Consider the following 26,909-nt stretch of genomic DNA (forward strand, 5'->3'; position numbering starts at 1 on the left):
TTTTCTGTGGCAAATATCGAAATATTTTCTATGGAAAATATCGATATATTTTCTATAGAAAATATCGATATATTTTCTATGGAAAATATCGATATATTTTCTATAGAATATATCGTAACCATTTTACGTAACCAGAAAACGTCGTAGATATTTTTTATAGAAAATATCGTAGATATTTTTATAGAAAATATCGTAGATATTTTTTATAGGTTATTTTTTATAGAAAATATGGTAGATATTTTTATAGAAAATATCGTAGATATTTTTTATAGAAAATATCGTAGATATTTTTTTTAAAATATCGTAGATATTTTTTTTAAATATCGTAGATATTTTATATAAATATCGTAGATACTTTTAATATAATCTATCGTAGATATTTTTATATAAAATACCGTAGATATTTTTTTATAAAAATATCGTAGATATATTTTTTTAAATATCGTATATATTTTTATATAAAATATATCGTAGATATTTTTTTTAGAAAATATTGTAGATATTTATATGGAAAATATCGTAGATATGTTATTTAAAATATGATAGATATTTTTTTAGAAATTATCGTAGATATTTTTTATAGAAAATATCGTAGCTTCTTTATAAAATATCGTTAAAATATTTTCTATATTTTAATATCCACGATATTTTTATAAAAAAATATTGTAAATATTTTCTATAGAAAATATCGTAAATATTTTTTTTAGAAAATATCGTAAATATTTTTATAGAAAATATGGTAAAGTATCGTAAAAATTGTCTACAGAAAATATCGTAAAAATTGTCTACATAAAATATATAGAAAATATCGTAAACATTTTCTATAGAAAATATCGTAAACATTTTCTATAGAAAATATCGTAAAAATTTTCTATAGAAAATATCGTAAAAATTTTCCATAGAAAACATTGTAAATATCGTAAACATTTTCTATGGAAATATCGTAATCATTTTCTATAGAAATATCGTTAATATTTTCTGTAGAAAATATCGTAAAAATTTTCTTTAAAAAAGGACGTAAAAATTTTCTTAAAAAATATCGTAAATATTTTCTGTACAAAATATCGCAAAAATTTTTCTAAAAATAAATATCGTAAAAAATTGTCTACAGAAAATATAAAACAAATCTAGAGAATATCTTAAAAAATATTTCTATAAAAAATATCGTAAAAATTTTTCTATAGATAATATCTGAAATTTTTAAATATCTGAATATATTCCATTGGAATTTTTTTAGAAAATATCAGAAATGTTCTGTAGAAAATATCGTAAAAATTTTTCTATAGAAAATATTGTAAAAACTTTCGATAGTAAATATCGTAAAATTTTTTGATAGTAAATATAGTCAAAATTTTCGATAAAAAAATATCGTAAAAGTTTTTTCGTTATTTTTTATCGATATTGTTATCGATATTAATTAGAATTAAACGAAATTTGTTTTTTTAATTCTTTTTTTTTTTAATTTTTGTTTTTTTTATTTTTTTTTTTAATTTTTTTTTTTTTAATTTTTGTTTTTTTTATTTTTTTTTTTCCTTCCTTCCCTTATCCTCTTTGTTTATGTTTACCTTTTTCGTATCAATATACAATTCACACGCGTGTGACGACGTTCGTGATGACAACAATGCTGATGGGGTTATTAGCACCGACGACGATGGAGATGGCGTTGGATTGACAACATATTTGCCATGATTTCGAAAACGCTTGCGCACGAATGCAAATGAGGCAGATATATAACGCCGGCCGACAAGGGAGAGATTAGCCGCCGTCTCACCAGGCGAAATGTGTAAGAATTCTTGGGAACGTTGAGTATTCGGTTTCGACTCCAACGTTATTGAGGAGTTAAAGGAGTAATCGTAAAGTTGTGATGAAGATTTGTAAAAGGACATTGAAAATGAATTTTCTTATTTTGAAATTTTTGTTTTTGAGAAATTTACGCGCGATATGAGATTTTTCTACATTTTAACACTTTCAGTTATTAACTCAAACTGATTATGGGAAGGCTACCCGGTGCATTTTTGCTGCAATGCCAAAACAATCGTCATTTCAAATGCTTTGGCTGTTCAACTGGCTGGCTGGCTGGCTGGTTGGCAGCGCCTGGCCCGGTTCAGTTGGACGCATTTGGTTTGTTGGTCCGCTGTGGATTTGAGCTTCTGTCTGTGATCTGTCATTGTTAAATAAGACATTAAACATGTTGTCATTGTTGTCGTGGTTGCTGCTGCTGCTGGTTTTTATTTTATTAAAAATTATGATTGTTTTAATTATAATACTGACGTCTGCCAGAGTGGGGGTATTTGAAGAGAGATGGAAATATAGAGAGTATCAGGGGTTCTGGAGGGGGAGGTCGGTCGTGTAACATGATGATGATGACAATACGCCACCATAAGTTTCTTCATGTCTAACGTCACATTATCTTTTTAAGGCCCCCAATCTCTCGCCTCCCCCCTCACTCTCCTCTCTCTCTCCCTCTCTCCAATGCAGTTTCTTGCTGCAGCTGCTGCATTTTTTCTATAATTTATGACGCCTTTGGAAACTTTAATGCCGATGACGTTTTTACTAGCGGCAGCATTTTTTCTGTTTGTCTTTTGTTTTCGTCTTCTTCAAATGTCCTATCCGCCGCAAAGCCCCGGCTGTCATAATCGTTAAATGTCTAGATAGCATTGGAAATTTATTGCCACAATGTGAATTATTATTTGATTTTGGGATTAGAGATTGTTGTTTGAAACGGGTGATGATGAGTTATTAAATAACTAAAAAAATTGGTGGCTGAAGACATTTGGAAAGGTATTTAATTCATTTTTGAAGATATCAAAGAAGAAAGTGAAAGAAATATCAAAAAAACAAAGAAAAGTCTCTTGGACGTATAAGTGCTGTCAACACTCATACGCCACCAATTGGAAATTTTCATTCTTGATTTTTCTCTGAGATAACTTAAGTTTAGAGAAATCTTTTTAACAGAGACTCATGGTGAAATTTGATGGGGAATATTTTTTTCTTTGGGAACGAGGTCCTACAGCAGGGTCTTGAGGGAGAAATGGGGCCCAGATCAAAATAAGTTTAAAATGATCGAAAAATTCAAAAATAATTTTTTGTTGATATAAAGCCAATTTATTGCTTAGATTTTAGGTACATGCTTTATATCTACATATTTCCATTGTTCATAGACCCATAGTGAAATTTGATGAAGAATATTTTTCTCTTTGGCGATAAGTGCCCAACGAGAGGTCTAGAGGGCAAAATGCTATCATTTGAGAATGACCCAAAAAAAGAGACTTTGTGTAATTTTTTTTAACCGAATTGTTATTTAAATTTTCATGATAAATATTAGACCTACAGTTTTAACATATCTGAGAACCCATAGTGAAATTCGATGCAGAACACTTTTTCGATTAACAACAAGGCCCAAAAACCAAATTTAAAGGGTGAAATCTACCCTTTTTCGAAACTATCAAAAAAAAAAAAACACCCAAAAATGTGATTTTTTTTTTTTACATCAAGATTATAACTGATATTTTAACTACATCAATTATATATACCGATATCTCTTGTTTTGAAACCCATAGTCAAATTCGATGAAGAATAATTTCTCCATTAACATCAAGCACCTAAAACAAAGTTTTGAGAAAGAAAATGACAACTTTTCGATATAGACCAAAAATGTGCAACATTTTTTTTTATTAATTTATGATTGGGAACCACGTTTTCGCGATAAATATTATAATTACAGTTATCTTTTCTTCGGTGAACTATATTGAAATTTGATGAAAAATCTCTGTTCCATTGACACTTTGGCTCTAAAGTAGAATTTTGTCGGCGAAATTGGTCACGAGTCGAAATTACCAAAAAGTGCCCAAAGATATATTCTCCTCTAATATCGTTATATTGTTGTTATTATTTAACCATGCGTATTATATATTCAGATTTGTCTTCTGTGAGAACCCATAGTGAAATTCGATGTAGAATATTTTTTCCTTTGGCTATGGATACCTAAAGTGTAGTCTTGACCGAAAAATTGGCACCATTTCAGATCGACCCAAAAAATTCGATATAAAATATAATTTGTATCACCAAATAGGTTCCACTTTTTTAATGGTAAATATTAGAGCTACAATTTTAAATTGTCTAAGGACCCAGAGTGAAACTCAATGCAGAACACTTTTTCCCTTAACACCAAGTACCTGGAACCACATTTTATGGGTGAAATTTCCTTGTTTTTGGAGATTATCGATAAAAACTTCCAAAAATATGTATTTTTTTGTACATCAAGATTATTACTGATATTTTATCTATATAAACAATATATACCGATATCTCTTGTTTTGAAACCCACAGTCAAATTCGACGAAGAATAATTTCTCCATTAACGTCAAGCACCTAAAATTAAGTTTTGAGGGAAAAATTGATAACATTTGGGAATTGCACAAAACTTTTCAAAATTGGTTTATTTTATTACATGACCCAAATTGTTACTAAGGTTTTCATGATAAATATTATAGCTATAGTTATCATTTGTTTGGAGACCTATACTAAAATTTGACGTAGAATAATTTTTCCACTGATACCAAATTTGTAAATTGAAGTTTTTTGGGCAAAATCGGTCTAATACCGAAAAAAATCAAAAAATAGTCAAATATCTTTTTTTCATGGAGCAGTGTTGGTATGTTTATTTTTGACCTACATTTTCATGATATATGTTATATATACACATTTCTTGTGCTTGGCGACCTATAGTGAAATTCGATGGAGAACATTTTACTCCTGTACATCATGTCCCTAAAATGAATTTGTGTGGGTCAAATTGACTCAACAATCGAAAAGTTCCAAAAAAGTTATTTAAAAACCAATGAAATAACTTCTAACTTAAATATCTGAAAAGGACGTCGTTTTTTTGATTATATAGCTTATATCTACAGATCTTTTGTGTTCGGTGACCCATAGTGGAATTTTATAAGGAACATTTTTTTCATTTACACCGAGTCCATAAATTGAGATCTTGTGGTCCAAATTGGCTTCATATTGAATATTGCCCAAAATAAGCCAAATATTTTTTTAACCAAATTGATACATATTTTTTACTGACATCTATTATATATACCGATTTCAAGTGAATAGGGACCTATAGTGAAATTTGATTTAGAATATTTTTTCCATTGCCACCTAAGCCTAAAATTTGAGTTTTCTGGGTCGAATTTACCTAAAATCAAATTTACCTCAAAAAATCCCTCTTGGAATTTTTTAAATTGTTATTGATATTTGTAACGTAATTTCATGACTATATATCGTTAATTCAAATTTCTTTCCCTCTGAGACTCATAGTGAAATTTGATTCGAAATATTTTTTCCATTGAAACCTAAGCCCAAAATTCAAGTTTTCTAGGGCAAATTTGCTTGAAATTGAAAATACCTTTAAAAATATCCATATAAAAATCCTAAAATAGTTTATATTTTTTAACCATTATTTCATGGTTATATATGGTTAATTCGGATTTTCTTCCGTCTGATACCCATAGTGAAATTCGATGCAGAATACTTTTTCCATTGATACCGAACCTTAAAATTGAGGTTTTCTGGGTCAAATTTGCTTTAAATCGAAATTACCTTTAAAAATCTTCCCATGGAATTATTAAAATTCTTACTCATATTGTTAACGTTTTTTCAAGGTTATATATCATTAATTCGAATTTTCTTCTGTCTGAGACCCATAGTGAAATTCGATTTAGAATATTTTGTCCATTGACATCTAAGCCCAAAATTGAAATTCTGTTGGTCAAATTTGCTTAAAATCGGAATTGCCATAAAAATGTTCCCTATAGTATTCCTAAAATTGTTGTTGTTATTTTTATACTTATTTTATGGCTATATATCATTAATTCAGAGTTTCTTCCCTCTGAGACCTATAGTGAAATTTGATTCTGAATATTTTTTCCATCGACATCTAAGCCCAAAATTGAGGTTTTCCGGGTCAAATATGCCTGAAATTTAAATTACATTTAAAAATATCCATATAGAATTCCTAAAATAGTTAATATCATTTTAACCGTTATTTCATGGTGAAATATGGTTAATTCGCATTTTCTACTGTCTGAGACCCATAGTGAAATTTGATGTAGAATATTTTTTCCATTGACATCTAACCCTAAAATCAATGTTTTCAGGGTCAAATTTGCTTGAAATCAAAATTATGTTAAAAAACATCCCTATGTCATTATTAAAATTGTTACTGATATTTTACCGTTATTTTATGGCTATATATCGTTATTACGGATTTCCTTTCTTCTGCGACCCATAGTGAAATTCCGTGCGGAATATTTTCGCCATTGATACCGAAGCCTAAAATTTAAGTTTTCTAGGTCCAATTTACCTAAAATCAAATTTACCTCAAATAATCGCTCTTGGGATTTCTTCAATTGTTACTGATATTTGTACCGTTATTTCATGGCTATACATGGGCAATTCGCATTTCCTTCCCTCTGCGACCCATAGTGAAATTCCGTGCGGAATATTTTCGCCATTGACACCGAAGCCATTAAATGACCTCATTATGTTTAAACATCTGCGTAACGTAGTTTATTTTTCGTTTTTTTTCTCTCTCTGTGCTCGTTTGCTATTTTAAGTGCAACAGTTTACCTTAAAACCAGATCTGGGTTTTTTCACTGACGTCAAACTTGATCTGTTATTTTGTGTGTGTTTTTTTCTCTCTTTAGCTCTTCTTCTTCTTCTTTGCTAATTGTTATTTATATTTTAAAATAGTTGTTATATTAAGTTTGGGAGTCGATTTGCAACACCTTCAGGGGATCAAAAGGAAACATCGCAATTTTTTAATTTTTTTTGGAATTTATTTAATTTTTAAAAATGGATTTTGAAAAAATTTGGGGTATATTAAAATTTGTTTTATAATTAAAAAAATAATTAAAATAAAAAAATTTAAAAAAAATTCCAAATTTAAGAATTTTTTTTAATTTTTAAAAAAATTTCAATTTTTTAAATCCATTTGTTTTTTTTTGCAGCCTTAGGGCTCATCAGCTGCGTCACAACCGTAGCTAAGACAATTTTTAAATGTTTTTATTTTTTATTTATTTTTTTTTTTCTTGTTTGCCTTAAGTCATGGTGATGATCACTGCCAACGTCATTTCTCATTCTTTGCCGTTGTCGTTGTTCTCTCCATAGTCATTAGCATTGAGTTTATGACGTCAAATATCCAAATTAGCTTAAACGGCGACTTAAGTAGGCAGCTTCATAAAATATTTTAAAGCCATTCAAAATAAAACAAAAAAATGATAATTAAATGAAAACAAGCAAAAAAAAATAAACTAAAAAATATTCTAAAAAATATATTAAATTATTTTCAACACAAAAAAAAAATAAATATTTTTTTTTAAATATTTACTCCTTGGAGCTTTATATTCATATATAAAAAATAAATTTATGTGTATATGTAAATATATAAATCTACCTCGTTATATATAAACTTAAATACTAAAACGGCTGCAAAGAAAGCTCCGCAACACGTGTTTAATTTCCAGTACAAAATAAAAATCCATATTTAATTAATGCTTATTAATAAATGACGATATTGTTAATCGCACATCATCATCATTATTATCATCTCTGATTCTGTCTACATACCCACCAACCAACCCTCATTAATATACAAAATGAAATGTCAAGAGTTAGGAGCAAAAATCGTATATAAACAAATAAATACATATAATAACCGGATCTACATCCGGACTTTTGATTAATCTTATTTTAGAATATCATTAACGTGGGATACAAATGTTTGGATAAATTTGGCAATGGCCAAGATAAGACATTTTCAGAATCGAAAAAATACAAAAAAGGGTCTTTTCAATTTCGGGACAATTTTGCCCATAAAACTTAATTTTAGAAGCTTGGGGTTAATGGGAAAAATATTCTGCATCAAATTTCACCATGGGTCTCGGAACATCAAAAATCGGTAAATATAGTATATAACATAAAACTATGAGGCTAAATATTGGGGAAAAAGTTAAAAAATATATACAGGCGTTTTATTTGTTTGACTTATTTCAATTTTGGGCCAATTTAAACCTTTGAACTTCATTTTAGGCATTTGATGGTAATAGGAAAAATATTCTATATCAAATTCTACTGTATGTCTTCGAATACCAGAAATCGGTATATATAATATATAATATTAAAAAATTAACATTAAAATTGGTAAAAATTAAAATTATATATGAGTTATTATTTTAAGTCCTATTTCAATTTCGAAGCCATTTCACAAACAACCCTTCTTTCTACGGGGTTAGTGTCAATGGAAAAAATATTCTTTAGCGAATTCCACTATGGGTCTCGGAACACCAAAAATCGATATATATAGTATAAAAATATTAAAATTAATATAGGTAAAATTAAAAAAAAAATACATGCGGTTTATTTTTTGGCTTATTTCCATTTTGGGCCAATTTGAGCCTTTAAACTTAATTTTAGGCACTTGGTGGTAATAGAAAAAATATTCTATATCAAATTCTAATGCAAGTCTCTGAACACCAAAAATCGGTATACATAATATATAACATTAAAAAATTAGCATTATAATAGGTAAAAATTAAAATTAGATATGGGTTATTATTTCAAGTCCTATTTCAATTTGGGAGCCATTTGACCACCAACCCTTCTTCCTACGGGGTTGGTGTCAATAGAAGATGTATTCTATATCGAATTTCATTATGAGTCTCCAAACACCAAAAATTGGTATATACAATATATAACATTAAAATATGGGAACTGGTAAAATAAAAAAATATATTGTTAAAATTTCGGACCTATTTTAGTTTTCGACAATTTTCGCCCATATAACTCCATTTTTGCCAGTTGATGTCAAAGCAAAAAATATTCTTCATCGAATTTCACTATGGGTCTCCGAATACCAGAAATCGGTAGATATAATATATAATTTTAAAAAATTAACATTAAAATTGATAAAAATTAAAAATATATACGAGTTTTTATTTTAAGTCCTATTTCAATTTCGTAGCTATTTGACCCACAACCCTTCTTCCTACGGGATTGGTGTCAATGGAAAAAATATTCTTTAGCGAATTTCACTATGGGTCTCAGAACAGCAGAAATCGGTATATATAGTATATAACATAAAAATATTAAAATTAATATAGGTATAATTAAAAAAATATACATGCGTTGTATTGTTTGACCTATTTCGATTTTGGGCCAATTTAAGCCTTCAAAATTCATTTTAGGCACTTGGTGCTAATAGAAAAAATATTCTTTATCAAATTCTTATATAGGTCTCCGAACACCAGAAATTGGTATATATAACATATAATATTAAAAAATTAAGATTAATACTGACAAAAATTTTATAATATATATGAATTCTTATTTTAAGCCCTATTTAAATTTGGGGCCCATTTGACCCACAACCCTTCTTCCCACGTGGTTGGTGTCAATGGAAGATGTGTTCTATATCGAATTTCATTATGGATCTCTGACCATCAGAAATCTGTATATATTTTATAAAACATTAATATAAGGGTATAAATATTGGTGAAATATAAAAAATTAATATTTTGTTTTTAGTTTATGGTCTAATTTCGAATGTTGGCCAATTTTATCTATAAAAATCCATTTTAGCCAATTTGTGTTAAAGGAAAAAATATTCTGCATCGAATTCTACTATAGGTCACCAAATACGAGAAATCGGTATGAATAATATATAATGTTTAAACATTAGTATAAATATTGCTAAAAATAAAAACAAAATTTTTTATTTCATTTTCGTACTTATTTCAACTTCAGGCCAATTTCGGCCACAAAACTTCACTATAGCCTCTTTGTGTTGAAGGATAAAATATTCAGCATCAAATTTTAATATGGTTCTCTTAACACAAGAAGTCGGTATATATAATATTTAATATAAGGATGTTGATAAAAATATTTGTAATAACTTAAAAATTTATATTTTGTTGACATTTTAGACTTATTTCGATTTTGGGCCGGTTTTACCCATAATTTTTCATTTTAGACACTTAGTGTCAATGGAAAAAATATTCTGCGTAAAATTCTACTATGGGCCTCCGAACACCAGAAATCTGTATATATACTTTATAACTGTAATATATGTGTATAGACAGTGGCGAAAACAAACAAATAAAACTCTACTTTAATTTTTGGACACATTTCCGTTTCGGGTCATTTTCACCTTCAAAATTCCATTCTAGCCGGTTAGTGGTAATGAAAAAAATCTTTTACAGAAAATTTTATAGTGGGTCTCGAAACATGAGAAGTAGGTATAACTAATATATAACATTAAAACAAAAACATTAATACTGATAAAAAAAAAATAAAAAATATATACGAGCTTCAATTTTTTGAGACATTTCAATTTCGAGCCTATTTCGCCGTTAAAACTTAATTTCAGCCAATTGGTATTAATGGAAAAAATGTTCTACATCGAATTCCATTAAAGGTCTCTGAACACCAGAAATCCGTACATATTATTTTTTACAAATAAAATATGAGTGTAAATATTGGTTAGAATTAAAGAAATCCCATTTTATTTCCATTTTTGGTCTTTTTTATTTTTAAGGTGTTTCAAAATCAACGATTCCTCCCAGAGCGTTGGTGTCAAAAGAAAAAATCTTCTACGCCGAATTTCACTATGGGTCACTGAAGGACCGAAATCTGCAGATACACAATTTAGCAACGAAGTTTCAATGGCAATATTTGCTATTAAAGCTTGGAATTATTAATAATCATAATTTTGATGTCTTTTAATTTGGAATTGATTTTTCATAGAATTCCGCATGCTAGAGATTTGGTGTCAATGGAAAAAATATTCTACATCACATTTCACTATGGGACACCCAGCAATAGAATTCTGTAGATCCTCTATATAGCAATGAAATATCGGTGCTAACTTTCACAATTCGAGGAAGAAATTATTAATTGATTTTATTTAAACTCAATTGTAAGGTGTTTTATTTTCAAGCCGGTTTCTCCTTGAAGTCTCCACATTAGCGCTTTGGTGTCAATGAAGAAAATATTCTTCATTAAATTTCACTAGAGGTCTCCAAAGAAAAGAAATCTCTACACTCTACAATCTCTACAATATTTATCCGAAAAATATCGCAGCCAAAATCAATATTGGCTAACATAAAAATATAACTGTTTTTCCTTTTCAATTTTGAACTCTCTCTTTTTCAATTTGCTCATTTGAGCGGTTGTTTCGGCTTTTAGCGGATTATTATCAAAGGTGAAAATATTCTCCATTGAATTTCGCTATGAGTCACCGAACACAAGAAAGTTCGATATGTAATACAAATCGGTACAAAATCAAAATTACTTTGCCTCCTTATTTTAATGAAAATTTTTTTGGATGTCCAATTATCAAGCCAAAATGACCTCTAAATGTTTATTTTAGCGGGTAAGTGTTAAAGACAAAAATAATCTGCATAAAATTCTACTATAAGTTCCTGAAGAAATTAATTCTGTATATATAATATATATCCGGAAAATATAAGTTCCAATTTAGGCCTTCAAATCAAAAAAAAAAAACTATTTTTTTCAATTTTGACTTTCTTCCATTTCGTGCTCATTTTACCCGTTATTTCTCGTTTTAGCTGATTGATGTCAAAGGTGAAACTATTCTCCATCAAATTTCACTAGGGGTCACCGAACACAAGAAAGTTCGACATGTAATCCCAATCGGTATAAAATCAAAATTACTTTTTCTCTATATTTTAATGGGTTTTTTTTGGGGGGCTTTCCAATTTCAAACCCATCTGACCTCTAAATAATTCTTTTAGCGGGTAAGTGTTAATGACAAAAATAATCTGCATTAAATTTTACTATAGGTCTCTGAATAAATGAAATCTGTTTATATAATATATATCCGGAAAATATATTTACCAATATGGGTCTCCAAACATGAAAAAACTATTTTTTCAATTTTGACTTTTTTCGATTTGGTGCTCGTTTTACCCGTTATTTCTCGTTTTAGCTGATTGATGTCAAAGGTGAAAATATTTTCCATCGAATTTCACTAGGGGTCACCGAACACAAGACACTTCCACATATAATACAAATCAGTATAAAATCGAAATTACTTTTTCTCCTTATTTTAATTGGGTTTTTTGGGGGTTTTCCAATATCAAGCCAATATGACCCCTAATTTTTTATTTTAGCGGGTTAATATAAGAGAACGAAATATTCTACATCAAATTTCACTATGGGTCTCTAAAGAAATGAAATCTTTAGACACAATATTTATCAGTAAAATATTGTTACCAATATGGCTCTTCAAACAAACAAAACAAAAAAAAATTTAAATAAAATTGCACTCCTTCCGATTTCATGTTCATTTGACCCGTTATTTCCCATTTTAGCCGATTGATGTCAGAGATGAAAATCTTCTCCATCAAATTTTACTATGAGTCACCGAACACGAGATATTTCCAAATGTAACAGAAATCTTTGAAAGGTCGTCATTAATATTTTAGTTTATATTTAATAGTTAATATTTTCTTGTCGTGTTTTTCTGGGTTTCGAAAATTCCCTCAACACCAATTATCGCTCAGACAAGTTCAGTGATCTTGAAAAGCTTCTTCCAGAGCCTTATCACAAAAAATCTCTGAGTCCTATTCGAATGAATACGATTCTTTTTAATTAAAATGAAAAAAATTGACGTAGGCAAATTCCTTATCTCAGACGACGGCGAGACAAAGACATCATTTGTATTTTTATAAAATTCAAATTTTTTCTTGTGATCGGAATTTAGATTGTTGTCAATGTCGTTTATAGTAGAACATTAAATTTATAAATAAATTTAAAAGTCATAATAAAAAAATTAGAATTTCAAAAAAATTTTAATTTTCGCTACAATACTCTGAGGGAACGAACTGGGGAGGGCGTATGATTGCTGTCATAAAGTATACGCCCGAAATACGATTTCCTTATTTTTCAAGCATTTTTTAATTTCAATTTCAAATTCTTTTTTTTTAAATACTTATAAATACAAATTTACAGTTTTCAATTGTTTTATCAAAAGCTTTCGTATCTCATTTTTAAGGGGTCTCATCACGTTCTCCAACGCCATGGAATTTTAGAACATTTTTGGCATGAACAAAAAAAAACTATTTTAAATGCCCACGCTTCTTTTCCAAACTGATTCCAAAATAACTTCACCTGTCATCCCAAAAAACGAACGCTATGTTTTTTTTTTTTTTTTTTTTTTTTTTTTTTTGATTTCATATTTCACCCACAGAATTTTGAAAATTTTCCTCTCACTCTAAGAGCCATGACAACGACATACTAACATAATTGATATGATTCTGAATTTAAGTCACGTTTCCGCCACTCAAAATTTTTTTTCATTTTTTTTTTTTTTTTTTTTTTTTTTTTGTTTTGGCATGCCAATCTCGTTTCATTTCTATATCGTGTGTGTTTTCGAACTGTATTCAGTTTTATTTGATTACGAATTTTGCATAAAATTAACATAACTATTACAATGTCTTTATTAATAGATATTGGCTGAGATAATCGTAATATAAACAATAATAACAACAACAACAGAAGGCGGCATTTGGGAGAGACGGAGAGAAGAGAAATGGAAGGAAATGAGAAATTAAATTAATAATTGCCTTATTGAAAATAGGGAACTAAATTGAAAATATAGAAAGGGAGGAAACCGGTCAGAAAATTTATCGCTAATAATTATTATCGATAAATAACGTCAGTAGCTAAATAATATTTAATCGATAATAATAAAATAATAAATCGATATTAGAAAAAAAAATTATTTTTGCCATAAATCCATAGGAGTGGATTTTTAAAAAATTATTTTTTCCAATATATCCTTAGGCGTGGATTTTTTAAAAATTATTTTTTCGCATAAATCCTTAGGCGTGGATTTTTTAAAAATTATTTTTTCCAATAAATCCTTAGGCGTGGATTTTTTAAAAATTATTTTTTCCATAAATCCTTAGGCGTGGATTTTTTAAAAATTATTTTTTCCCATAAATCCTTAGGCGTGGATTTTTTAAAAATTATTTTTTCCCATAAATCCTTAGGCGTGGATTTTTTAAAAATTATTTTTTCCCATAAATCCTTAGGCGTGGATATTTAAAAATTATTTTTTCCCATAAATTCTTAGGCGTGGATTTTTTGAAAATTATTTTTTCCCATAAATCCTTAGGCGTGGATTTTTTAAAAATTATTTTTCCCATAAATCCTTAGGCGTGGATTTTTTAAAAATTATTTTTTCCCATAAATCCTTAGGAGTGGATATTTAAAAATTATTTTTTCCCATAAATTCTTAGGCGTGGATTTTTTGAAAATTATTTTTTCCCATAAATCCTTAGGCGTGGATTTTTTAAAAATTATTTTTTCCCATAAATCCTTAGGCGTGGATTTTTTAAAAATTATTTTTTCCCATAAATCCTTAAGCGTGGATTTTTTAAAAATTATTTTTTCCCATAAATTCTTAGGCGTGGATTTTTTGAAAATTATTTTTTCCCATAAATCCTTAGGCGTGGATTTTTTAAAAATTATTTTTTCCCATAAATCCTTAGGCGTGGATTTTTTAAAAATTATTTTTTCCCATAAATCCTTAGGCGTGGATTTTTTAAAAATTATTTTTTCCCATAAATCCTTAGGCGTGGATTTTTTAAAAAATTATTTTTTCCCATAAATCCTTAGGCGTGGATTTTTTTAGAAATTATTTTTTCCCATAAATCCTTAGGCGTGGATTTTTTTAGAAATTATTTTTTCCCATAAATCCTTAGGCGTGGATTTTTTAAAAATTATTTTTTCCCATAAATCCTTAGGCGTGGATTTTTTAAAAATTATTTTCCCCATAAATCCTTAGGCGTGGATTTTTTAAAAATTATTTTTTCCCATAAATCCTTAGGCGTGGATTTTTTTAGAAATTATTTTTTCCCATAAATCCTTAGGCGTGGATTTTTTTAGAAATTATTTTTTCCCATAAATCCTTAGGCGTGGATTTTTTAAAAATTATTTTTTCCAATAAATCCTTAGGCGTGGATTTTTTAAAAATTATTTTTTCCCATAAATCCTTAGGCGTGGATTTTTTAAAAATTATTTTTTCCATAAATCCTTAGGCGTGGATTTTTTAAAAATTATTTTTTCCCATAAATCCTTAGGCGTGGATTTTTTAAAAATTATTTTTTCCCATAAATCCTTAGGCGTGGATATTTAAAAATTATTTTTTCCCATAAATTCTTAGGCGTGGATTTTTTGAAAATTATTTTTTCCCATAAATCCTTAGGCGTGGATTTTTTAAAAATTATTTTTTCCCATAAATCCTTAGGCGTGGATTTTTTAAAAATTATTTTTTCCCATAATCCTTAGGAGTGGATATTTAAAAATTATTTTTTCCCATAAATTCTTAGGCGTGGATTTTTTGAAAATTATTTTTTCCCATAAATCCTTAGGCGTGGATTTTTTAAAAATTATTTTTTCCCATAAATCCTTAGGCGTGGATTTTTTAAAAATTATTTTTTCCCATAAATCCTTAAGCGTGGATTTTTTAAAAATTATTTTTTCCCATAAATTCTTAGGCGTGGATTTTTTGAAAATTATTTTTTCCCATAAATCCTTAGGCGTGGATTTTTTAAAAATTATTTTTTCCCATAAATCCTTAGGCTTGGATTTTTTAAAAATTATTTTTTCCCATAAATCCTTAGGCGTGGATTTTTTAAAAATTATTTTTTCCCATAAATCCTTAGGCGTGGATTTTTTAAAAAATTATTTTTTCCCATAAATCCTTAGGCGTGGATTTTTTTAGAAATTATTTTTTCCCATAAATCCTTAGGCGTGGATTTTTTTAGAAATTATTTTTTCCCATAAATCCTTAGGCGTGGATTTTTTAAAAATTATTTTTCCCATAAATCCTTAGGCGTGGATTTTTTAAAAATTATTTTTCCCATAAATCCTTAGGCGTGGATTTTTTAAAAATTATTTTTTCCCATAAATCCTTAGGCGTGGATTTTTTTAGAAATTATTTTTTCCCATAAATCCTTAGGCGTGGATTTTTTTAGAAATTATTTTTCCCATAAATCCTTAGGCGTGGATTTTTTAAAAATTATTTTTCCCCATAAATCCTTATGCGTGGATTTTTTAAAAATTATTTTTCCCATAAATCCTTAGGCGTGGATTTTTTAAAAATTATTTTTTCCCATAAATCCTTAGGCGTGGATTTTTTAAAAATTATTTTTTCCCATAAATCCTTAAACGTGGATTTTAAAAATTATTTTTCCCATAAATCCTTAAACGTGGATTTTTTAAAAATTATTTTTCCCATAAATCCTTAGGCGTGGATTTTTTAAAAATTATTTTTTCCCATAAATCCTTAGGCGTGGATTTTTAAAAATTATTTTTCCCATAAATCCTTAGGCGTGGATTTTTTAAAAATTATTTTTTCCCATAAATCCTTAGGCGTGGATTTTTTAAAAATTATTTTTTCCCATAAATCCTTAGGCGTGGATTTTTTAAAAATTATTTTTTCCCATAAATCCTTAGGCGTGGATTTTTTAAAAATTATTTTTTCCCATAAATCCTTAGGCGTGGATATTTTAAAAATTATTTTTTCCCATAAATACTTAGGCGTGGATTTTTTAAAAATTATTTTTTCCCATAAATCCTTAGGTGTGGATTTTTTAAGAATTATTTTTTCCCATAAATCCTTAGGCGTGGATTTTTTAAAAATTATTTTTTCCCATAAATCCTTAGGTGTGGATTTTTTAAAAATTATTTTTTCCCATAAATCCTTAGGCGTGGATTTTTTAAAAATTATTTTTTCCCATAAATCCTTAGGCGTGGATTTTTTAAAAATTATTTTTTCCCATAAATCCTTAGGCGTGGATTTTTTAAAAATTATTTTTTCCACAAATCCTTAGGCGTGGATTTTTAAAAATTATTTTTTCCCATAAATCCTTAGGCGTGGATTTTTTAAAAATTATTTTTCCCATAAATCCTTAGGCGTGGATTTTTTAAAAATTATTTTTTCCCATAAATCCTTAGGCGTGGATTTTTTAAAAATTATTTTTCCCATAAATCCTTAGGCGTGGATTTTTTAAAAATTATTTTTTCCATAAATCCTTAGGCGTGGATTTTTTAAAAATTATTTTTTTCCAAGAATCCTTAGGCGTGGATTTTTTAAAAATTATTTTTTCCATAAATCCTTAGGCGTGGATTTTTAAAAATTATTTTTTCCATAAATCCTTAGGCGTGGATTTTTAAAAATTATTTTTTCCATAAATCCTTAGGCGTGGATTTTTTAAAAATTATTTTTCCCATAAATCCTTAGGCGTGGATTTTTTAAAAATTATTTTTTCCCATAAATCCTTAGGCGTGGATTTTTTAAAAATTATTTTTTCCCATAAATCCTTAGGCGTGGATTTTTTAAAAATTATTTTCTTATTATTACGAAATTGTTATCGATAACTGGATTTATCGATAACATTATTTTTATCATTATTTTGCATTAGTATCATTATATTTCATTTATTAAATTTTTTTTAAATCCTCAGTGAATTTTTAATGGATTTTTGTAATAATCGATATTTTTTATCGATAACTTATCGATATTAATCTATGATTATTTTATCTTTGAACTCCTTACCTTTTTTACTTGACTATTCGGCGTGGGTACATCCGAATCCCATTCCGAACTCAAATCATCACTCGAAGCATAACCATAATCGCGAGGCAAAGGGACCTCGAGAAACGATTTCGAATACTGGGCATAGCCGGGACACAAATTATTGGCACCATGCGGAGAGGGTGAACGACGATTCATTAACGAATGTTTGCGTAGAGTGGCTATCGTCTCAGTCGACTCAAAGAGGCCTTTGGGCGGTATCATAATGGTCGGTGTGGGTGGTGGGGTTTTGGGTATAGCACCCGTCGAGGTGGGAGGAGCTGTTGAGGACACCGTTGGCATGCCATGGGCCTGGGCAAAGGCCATGCTGACTTTGCGGCCATGCACCATATTGCCAGAGGATTTTTTGCGCAAAGTTTTCTTGGAGAGCAACGGAGAGGAGGGATGTTTTTTGTCACAGGTCTCGGAGGCTTTGGGTTCCTCTGCCTCATCGGCCTCTTTTTCGTCGTCGTCCTCATCCTCATTTTCCGCAGCAGATTCATTGTTCATATCGTCCTCCTCCTCCTCTTCTTTGTCATTGTTTTGAGGTTTCTTCGGCTTATCCATGATGGGCTTATTGCCATTAATAATCTCCTGCTGTTTTTGCTCCTCCTCCTCAAAGTTCATTTTGTTGATCTCCTCGGGGGGGACCTCTGGGAAATGCAACAATTTTACGGTGATCTTTTTTCCCGCCTCGTTGTAGTAGACTTCCTTGGCACTCATTTTATCAAAGTCTTCGTAGATTCGGACTTGGGGATAGGCACACAGGGACATTTTCTCGGGCAGCATAACATCAATGAAATTTACACACACTCACACAGAATTGAAACATTTTCGGAATTTCACAAATAAATATTTTTTCAAAATTTTTTTAGACACACTTTTTTCAAAAGTCAATAGAAATCTGAGGGGGGTGGGGGGTAAAATAATGAAAATTGGGATTTCTGGATTTTTATAATTTTTTATATATATATTTAATAATTTATAATATTTTTTATTATTTATATATATTTTTTTAATTTTTTATTTTTTTTTTTTAATTTATTTATTTATTTATTTTTTGAAAACTTGGAATGAATTTTTCTTCTGGGTTATTTGATAGCTTTTTTGGTTCAGAATTTTTATTTGATTCAGACTTGAATTAAAAAATTAAAATAAATTTTCTTCTCAAACTACTTTGTAAATCCCTAGTGATTCAGAACTCAGTTTGATAACTAAATTCCATTTTGAAAATTCCAAAACTAGGGTTTGCGTTCAGCTTCTTCTCCGTTTTCCTCAGCGACTTGGTGACATGAAACCCGCGACTTTGGTATTATATAATTATGGCATTTGCGTCATTAGAATTTTAATTATCACAATTAAAAAAATAATAAAAAAAAAACCAAACACGACCAAACTGCAGCCAGTGACTGCGTCTCTCCTCTCTCTCAAACGGTCTCGCTCTATCTCTCTCTCTATCTCTCTGCGTTACCAATTAATCGGGCAATTTTGTGTAAAAAACTAACAACAACAACTAGTGATCGTTATAGCAGTTTCCTTTCAATGAATCAGACAAAACAAAAGTTTCACAAATGCAGCCAAGCGTATTATTGAGGCATAAATTAACCATTAATTTAACCGAAAAGTGCTGAAACTGAATGCTGACTGCGAACTATTGCAAAATGTCACCAAATACCCAATAGAATTCGAAGCCGCACACGATGCCTCAACACCATGGCACTGGTGTTGAGCAATTTTTCAAAATTTAATTGGCTTTGGATTTGAAATGGAAAATAAAAAAAAAAAACAATATTCAATTTTTTTATTCGGAAATTGCGAAATATTCTTAAAAAATATATAATTATTTTTTTTCGATAATTTTTATCGATAAATTGCATAGAAAATTTTTTTATTCATAAATGATTTTTATGAATTTTTTTTAATGATAAACGAATTTTTATAGAATTTTTTCTTTCGATAAATGATTTTCATAGAATTTTTTTTCGATAAATAATTTTCATAAATTTTTTTTATTGTAGAAAATTTTTTTATCGATAAACAAATTTTTATCAGATAATTTTTTATCGATAAACGAATTTTTATAGAATATTTTTTTTATCGATAAACAACTTTTTATAGAATTTCTTTTTTTATCGATAAACAAATTTTTATCAGATAATTTTTTTATCGACAAACGACTTTTTATAGAACTTTTTTTATCGACAAACGAATTTTTATAGGAATTTTTTTTTATTGATGTACGAATTTTTATAAAATTTTTTTTTTATCGATAAACGAATTTTTATAGGAAATTTTTTATCGATAATAGAATTTTTATGGAAATTTTTTTTTTATCGATAAACGAATTTTTATAGAAAATTTTTTATCAATAATGAATTTTTATAGATATTTTTTGAATTTTTATAATTAATTTTGAATTTTTATAGAATTATTATTTATCGATAACGAATTTTTATAGAAAAATATTTATCGATAAATGATTTTTATCGATAACTAATTTAAAAAAAATTATCGATAAATAATTTTTATAGACAATTTTTTACCGCTAATCAATTTTTTTAGAAAATTTTTTTATCGATAATGAATTTTTATAGAAAAATGAATTTATCGATAAAAATTACGAATCGATAAAAACATGTAGATAAATATTGTTTATTGATAACAAAAAAATTATTGTTAGAAGCTTGTTATCGATAAGAATTTTTTATAGATAAAAATTGACAATAAATATTATTTTTCGATAAATAATTTTTATCAAAAAATTGTTAATAACAATTGTTTGTCGATAAAGAAAACCGTTATCAATAAAAATTGTTGATGAAAAATCGTTGGCAATAAAAACTATTCACCGAAAAAAATCGTTTATCGATAAAAAAAAAATTAAAAAGTATTTATCGAAAGAAAAAATGTAGATAGAAAATCGTTATAAACATTTTTTTTTTTTTTTGAAATCACTTATCGATGAAATTTTTTCTATAAAAATCATTTATCGATAACAATTTTTTTAAAATGTTGTTATAGATAACAAATTTTCTATAAAATGTTTTATCGATAACAAATTTTCTATAAAATATTGTTATGACTAAAAACTTTCAAATTATTTATCGATAAAAAAATTAAAAACTATTTATCGATAAAGTATTTTTGATAGAAGCTCGTTATCGATAAAAAAAGGCGATATAAATTATTTATCTATAAAAATTGACAATAAAATTTATTTTTCGATAATAAATTATCGATAAAAATTATTTATCAATAAAATATGTTTGACGAAAACTCATTATCAATAAAAAGTTTTCGATGAGAAATCGTTGTCAATGAACACTATAAGAAATAACTTATCGATAAAAAAAATGTTGCAAAAAAGTATTTATCGGTGAAAAATCGTTATCGACAATTTTCTATAAAACATCATTTATCAATAAAAAAAATTCTATAAATATTTATCGATGAAAATTTTTCTATAACAATTATTAATAGATAAAATATAGAAAACTTTTCATCGATAAATTAAATTTACGGCAAAAATATCGATGAACAATTTTCTATCTAAATCATTTATCGATAACAAATTGGGTATAAAATGTTATTATTGATGGCAAATTTTCCATTAAATGTTGATATCGATAACCAATTTTCTATAAAATGTTGTTACAGATAACAAGTTTTTTTTTATAAAATGTTGTTATCGATAACAATTTTTCTATAAAATGTTGTTATCGATAACAAATAATCTATAAAATATTGTTATCGACAAAAAATTTTCTATAAAATGTTGTTATCGATAACAATTTTTTTATAAAATGTTGTTATCGACAATAAATTGTCTATTAAATATTGTTATCGATAACAAATTTTCTACAAAATATTGTTATCGATAACAAATTTTCAACAAAATGTTGTTATGAATAAAAACTTTAAAAATTAAATTTATTTATCGATAAAAAAATTAAAAATTATTTATCGATAAAAAAAATTGATCGATAAAAAAGAAAAAAATCATTTATAGACAACAAATTTTCTGGAAAATTTTGTTATCGACAACAAACTCTCTATAAAATGTTTTTGTCGATAACAAGTTTTCTATAAAATATTGTTATCGATAAAAAAATGTCTAAAAAATAGTTTATAAAATGTTGTTATCGAAAAAAAATTACAACAAATTTTCGATAAAATATTGTTATTGATAGCAAGTTTTCTATAAAATATTGTTATCGATAACAAATTTTCTATAAAATGTTATTATTGACAAAAAATTTTCTATAAAATGTTATATTTTTTTTATCGATAACAATATTTTATAAAAAATTTTCTATAAAATATTGTTATCGATAACAATTTTTTTGTCAAATATTATTACCGATAATAAATTGTCTATAAAATTTTGGTATCGATAAAAAATTATCTATAAAATTGTGTTATCGACAAAAAATTACCTATAAAATGTTGTTATCGATAAACACATGTCTCTAAAATTTTGTTATCGATAAAAAAGTGTCTCTTAAATTTTGACATCGATAAAAATTTTTCTTTAAAATGTTGTTATCGATAAAAAATTGTCTATACAATTGTGTTATCGACAAAAATTATCTATAAAATTTTGTTATCGATAAACAAATGTCTCTAAAATTTTGTTATCGATAAAAAATGTCTCTTAAATTTTGACATCGATAAAAAATTTTCGATAAAATTTCATTATCGGTGCACAATTTCCTGAAAATTTTTGATATCGATAAAAATATTTTGTTTTTAATAAAAAATTATCCATAAAAATTCTTCGTCGATAAAAAATGTTAATAAAAAATTCATTGTCAATAAAAAATTATCTATAAAAATTAGTAATCTTTAAACATTTTTATATAACTTCTTTATCGATAACAAAATTTTTTTATAAAAATTAGTTATCAATAAAAACATTTCCATAATTTTTGTATCAATTACAAAATTGTCGATAAAAATTCGACATTGATATCAAATTTTTCTATAAAAATTCGTTATCGATAAAAATTCTTTTTTAACATACAATTTTCGATACAATTCTTTATCGACATAAAATTCTCGACATTTCTTTATCGAAAACTTTTTTTTTAATTATTTATTAATTTTGACATTATTGTCGATAAACATTTTTCCATAAAAATTATTTATCGATAACAAAGATTTCCTAAAAAATAGCACATTTTAAACAATTTTTATTTTTTTTTTAATTTTTTTTTCTAAAATTTATTTCGATTAAAATAATTTCCAAGTGTTTTTTTTTTTTTTTCTTTGCAGACTCGAGTTTTGCTGATTTGATCTTTTCCAGTGGGCGTTGTGTTCCAGGCTTATATCTTTGGGCCGTTGTCGTGACGTGTAATTCTGTATTTATGCGAAAGCCCACATTATTTCGATTAAGACAAGGAATCCAATTACAAACCAAAGCCCTGGAGCTAAATAGGAAATATTTAAAAAATAAATGCAAAGTCTGTGGCAAAGCTTAGGTTGGCTGCTATGGCTTTGTGGTCGCAATGACGTAAATGCTAAGAGATAATTTAAATGCAGTTAATCATGGTTGTCCGGCTGCGATACTATCTGCATAGTGGTATTTTAATATTGTGGCTAATTTTGAATATGTATTTAATTTTTTTTTTATTTTGATATGGCCACAAATGTAGTATTAAAATAATTTTTCATGGCAATTAGCAATCAAATAATTATTTTTTTTTTATTTTCGTATTCCAAAATTGACTTTGAAATAATAAAAAAATTGAAATTATCTTCCATCCCCCTCTTCACTTTCATATATCTTTCCATTGAATTGAATCGAATTAATATAAACAATAATTTTTTTTTTATTTACATTTTCATTGGCCATGTTTTCTTTTCTCCCCTTTTTTTTCGAAAATATCGACTCAACGTAAACAAATCCGCTCGAAATTTGTTTTGATAGGAACTCATCCATCAACAATTGATTGTAGATATAATCAACAGAAATAACAAATTCGTAAAATTGAGAAATAATTTTAATGAATTGATTCAATATATCACCAGGGTTGAGGCAAAACAACGCAACGCACATTTCGATAAATTTCAAATAATTTAGAAATATTATGGAAGGCATTAGTATTTTCCACATTTATAATGATGTGCATATTTGGTAATGCACAAAAAGTTGAAAATTGGACAAAAATTCCATAAAAATAGCCCCTGGAGGCGATTTATCGAAAGTTATCGAAAAAGCAATTTTTTAATTTTTTTTCTCAAAATCTTTATCAAAATTCATGGGAAGTATTGCCATTGGGAATCGCGGTGAATAAAATCGTTAAAAAATCCATATAACCTAAAATACACATTTCGATAACAGTCGATAACATGAGTATATATCAAAGTTCCTATTACAAATATTATAAATTACCCAGAAGATACTTGGACATTGCTTGCATAAAAAATGCTGTAAAAATGTCAAATTTTTCAAAATATGCAATTTATCGAAAGTTATCGAAATCCAAATTGAGTGAATTTTTGCCAATTTCCGATTGATATTTTGAAAAATAAATGAAAGCCATAAGATGTATTGAAAAATCTTAAAAATATAAAATAAAAATAGCTATCAAAATTCATTTATCGATAGTTATCGAATTTTAAATTTAGTTAAAGGTTGATCTTTCTTGGTCATTTTAGAAAGATACTTAAACAAATTAATGAAAACAATAGTTTTTTTTTCGAAGAGTTACATCAAACTTAAAAAACAACAGCGATATACATTTATTTATCGAAAGTTATCGAATTTTCAAAAAAAGACATATTTTAAATTTCGAAGCAATTATGGAAGGATATTTGACATAACTCAATTAAAATAAACAATTCTTACTAAAAATCAAACAAGAAAATTAATTTCGATAACTTTCGATAAGTTCAAAATTTTGGGCTCTACCTTATAATTTTTTGTTAATTTTAAACACATTTTTACATGTTTTTGTATTGTTAAAATAGATTACACTTCTGTCCTTAAATTTTTTTAATTTGGCTTCTTTGTAGTCATAAAATTCACTTCGATAAATTTCGATAAATCGAAAATGTTTGGAATGTGGTAAAAAATTCTGGCTTTTATTATCGATTTTGCGGCCGTAATAATTGACTCCATAAATAAAAAAAAATAATTCGATTGGTCAAATTTATTTTTTTAAATTTCGATAACAGTCGATAAAACGGTAGTTTTCGAGCTATTATATATTTTTTGGGATTATTCTTATAGATGGCACTGCTGCGCTTCAGAATTTGGTAATTTTTGCCTTTTTAATGCAAAAATTCCATTTCGATAACTTTCGATAAATCGCAAATTTTAGGAATTTGGTAAAAATTCTTAACTTCTATTAACGATTTTGCCATCTCTCACAATCCTAAGCTCAATAAATAAAAAAATACCATTTTATTTATTGGATTTTGTCTTTTTAATACATTTCGATAACAACCGATAAATTGACAAATGTTATGTTTTAATGTACATTTTTTGCATTGTTATGAGAGATAGCAGTTCTGTTCTTCTGGATTTATTAATTTTTGTATTTTTAATGCAAGAATTCCATTTCGATAACTTTCGACAAATCGACAACTTTCAGAATTTTGCGAAAATTTTTAACTTCTATAAAGGATTTTGTGATCTTTCACAATCCTAGCTTCAATAAATGATAAAATTATATTTCGATTTGTTGGATTTTGGGTTTTAATACATTTCGATAACAGCCGATAAATTGACAATTTTCGAGTTTTATTGTACATTTTTGGCATTGTTATGAGAGATAGGACTTCGGTCCCTCAGAATTTGTTAATTTTTGTATTTTTAATGCAAGAATTCCATTTCGATAAATTTCGATAAATCGCAAATTTTTGGAATTTGGCGAAAATTTTCAGGTTCTATTAACGATTTTACTATCTCTCACCATCCTAAGCTCAATAAATGAAACAATTACCATTTTATTTGTGGGATTTTGTCTTTTTAATATATTTTGATAACAACCGATAAATTGGCAAATTTCAAGTTTTAATGTACATTTTTTGCATTGTTATGATAGAAAGCACTTCTGTCCCTCCGGATTTGTTAATTTTTGCCCCTTTTGAGTCATGCAGTTCATTTCGATAAATTTCGATAAATCGCAAAATTTCCGCATTTGGTAAAAATTGTTACTTTGTATTAACGATTGTGCTATTTCTCACCACTAGACTCAATAAATGAAAAATTACCATTGAATTTGTTGGATTTTGGGTATTTATACATTTCGATAACAGCCGATAAATTAACAAATTTCAAGTTTTAATGTACATTTTTGGCATTGTTATTAGAGGTTGGACTTCTGTCCCTCAGAATTTGTTAATTTTTGTATTTTTAATGCAAGAATTCCATTTCGATAAATTTCGATAAATCAAAAATTTTCGGAATTTGGCGAAAAATTTCAGCTTATATTAAAGATTTTGTTATTTTTCACAAACCTAGCTTCAATAAATGACAAAAATAAATTTCGATTTGTTGGATTTTAGGTTTTAATACATTTCGATAACAACCGATAAGTTGCCAAATTTCGAATTTTAATGCACATTTTTTGCATTGTTATAATAGTTAGCACTTCTGTCCTTCCGGATTTGTTAATTTGGTCTCTTTATAGTCATAAAATTAATTTCGATAAATTTCGATAAGTTCAAAAATTTTCGGTGTTTGATAAAAATTTTTAGCTTCTATTAACGATTTTGCTATCTCTCACCATCATAGGCTCAATAAATAAGAAAAAATTGTTGGAATTTGGATAAATAAATAAATAAAATTCGTTTCGATAAATTTCGATAAATTAAAAATTTTCGGAATTTGTTAAAAAAAATAGCTTCCATTATTGATTTTGTCATATATACCCTAACACTAGCCTCCATGAAAGTAAAAAAATTATTTTTTATTTATTTATTTTATTTTTTTCCCTTGTACTTCATTTCGATAACAACCGATAAAGCGGCTATTTTCGAACTCTAACGTACATTTATTGAATTGTTATTATAGATAACACTCCGGTTCTTCAGAATCGAGAGAAATATTGGTGATAATTTGAGCCTTTGGTCTGTAATATTGGAGTTATCGAAATTTATCGAATTTATTTTTTATTTATTTATTTATTTATTTTTTTTTTTTTTGTTAATTTTCAATTTTTTTTTTTTTTTTTGATATTCCCCAATGCCTCAAATGGCATAATGCTAATGTTATGTTATTTATTTTTTTATTTTATTATTT

At 27.1% G+C, this 26,909-nt stretch overlaps 1 protein-coding gene across 1 annotated transcript in view; it reads right to left on the reverse strand.

The window, feature by feature from the left end:
- Positions 1-26,909, reverse strand: part of LOC101889245 (uncharacterized) — a 49,178-nt gene that overhangs the window by 17,621 nt on the left and 4,648 nt on the right. Inside the window, exon 2 of the mRNA XM_005184987.4 lies at positions 17,642-18,563. Coding sequence (XP_005185044.2) covers positions 17,642-18,448 — 807 coding nt within the window. The 5' untranslated portion in view covers positions 18,449-18,563. The remainder of the gene's footprint in view (positions 1-17,641; positions 18,564-26,909) is intronic.

Source organism: Musca domestica, unplaced genomic scaffold, assembly GCF_030504385.1.
Source record: "Musca domestica strain aabys unplaced genomic scaffold, Musca_domestica.polishedcontigs.V.1.1 20, whole genome shotgun sequence".
Classification (NCBI taxonomy): Eukaryota; Metazoa; Arthropoda; class Insecta; order Diptera; family Muscidae; genus Musca; species Musca domestica.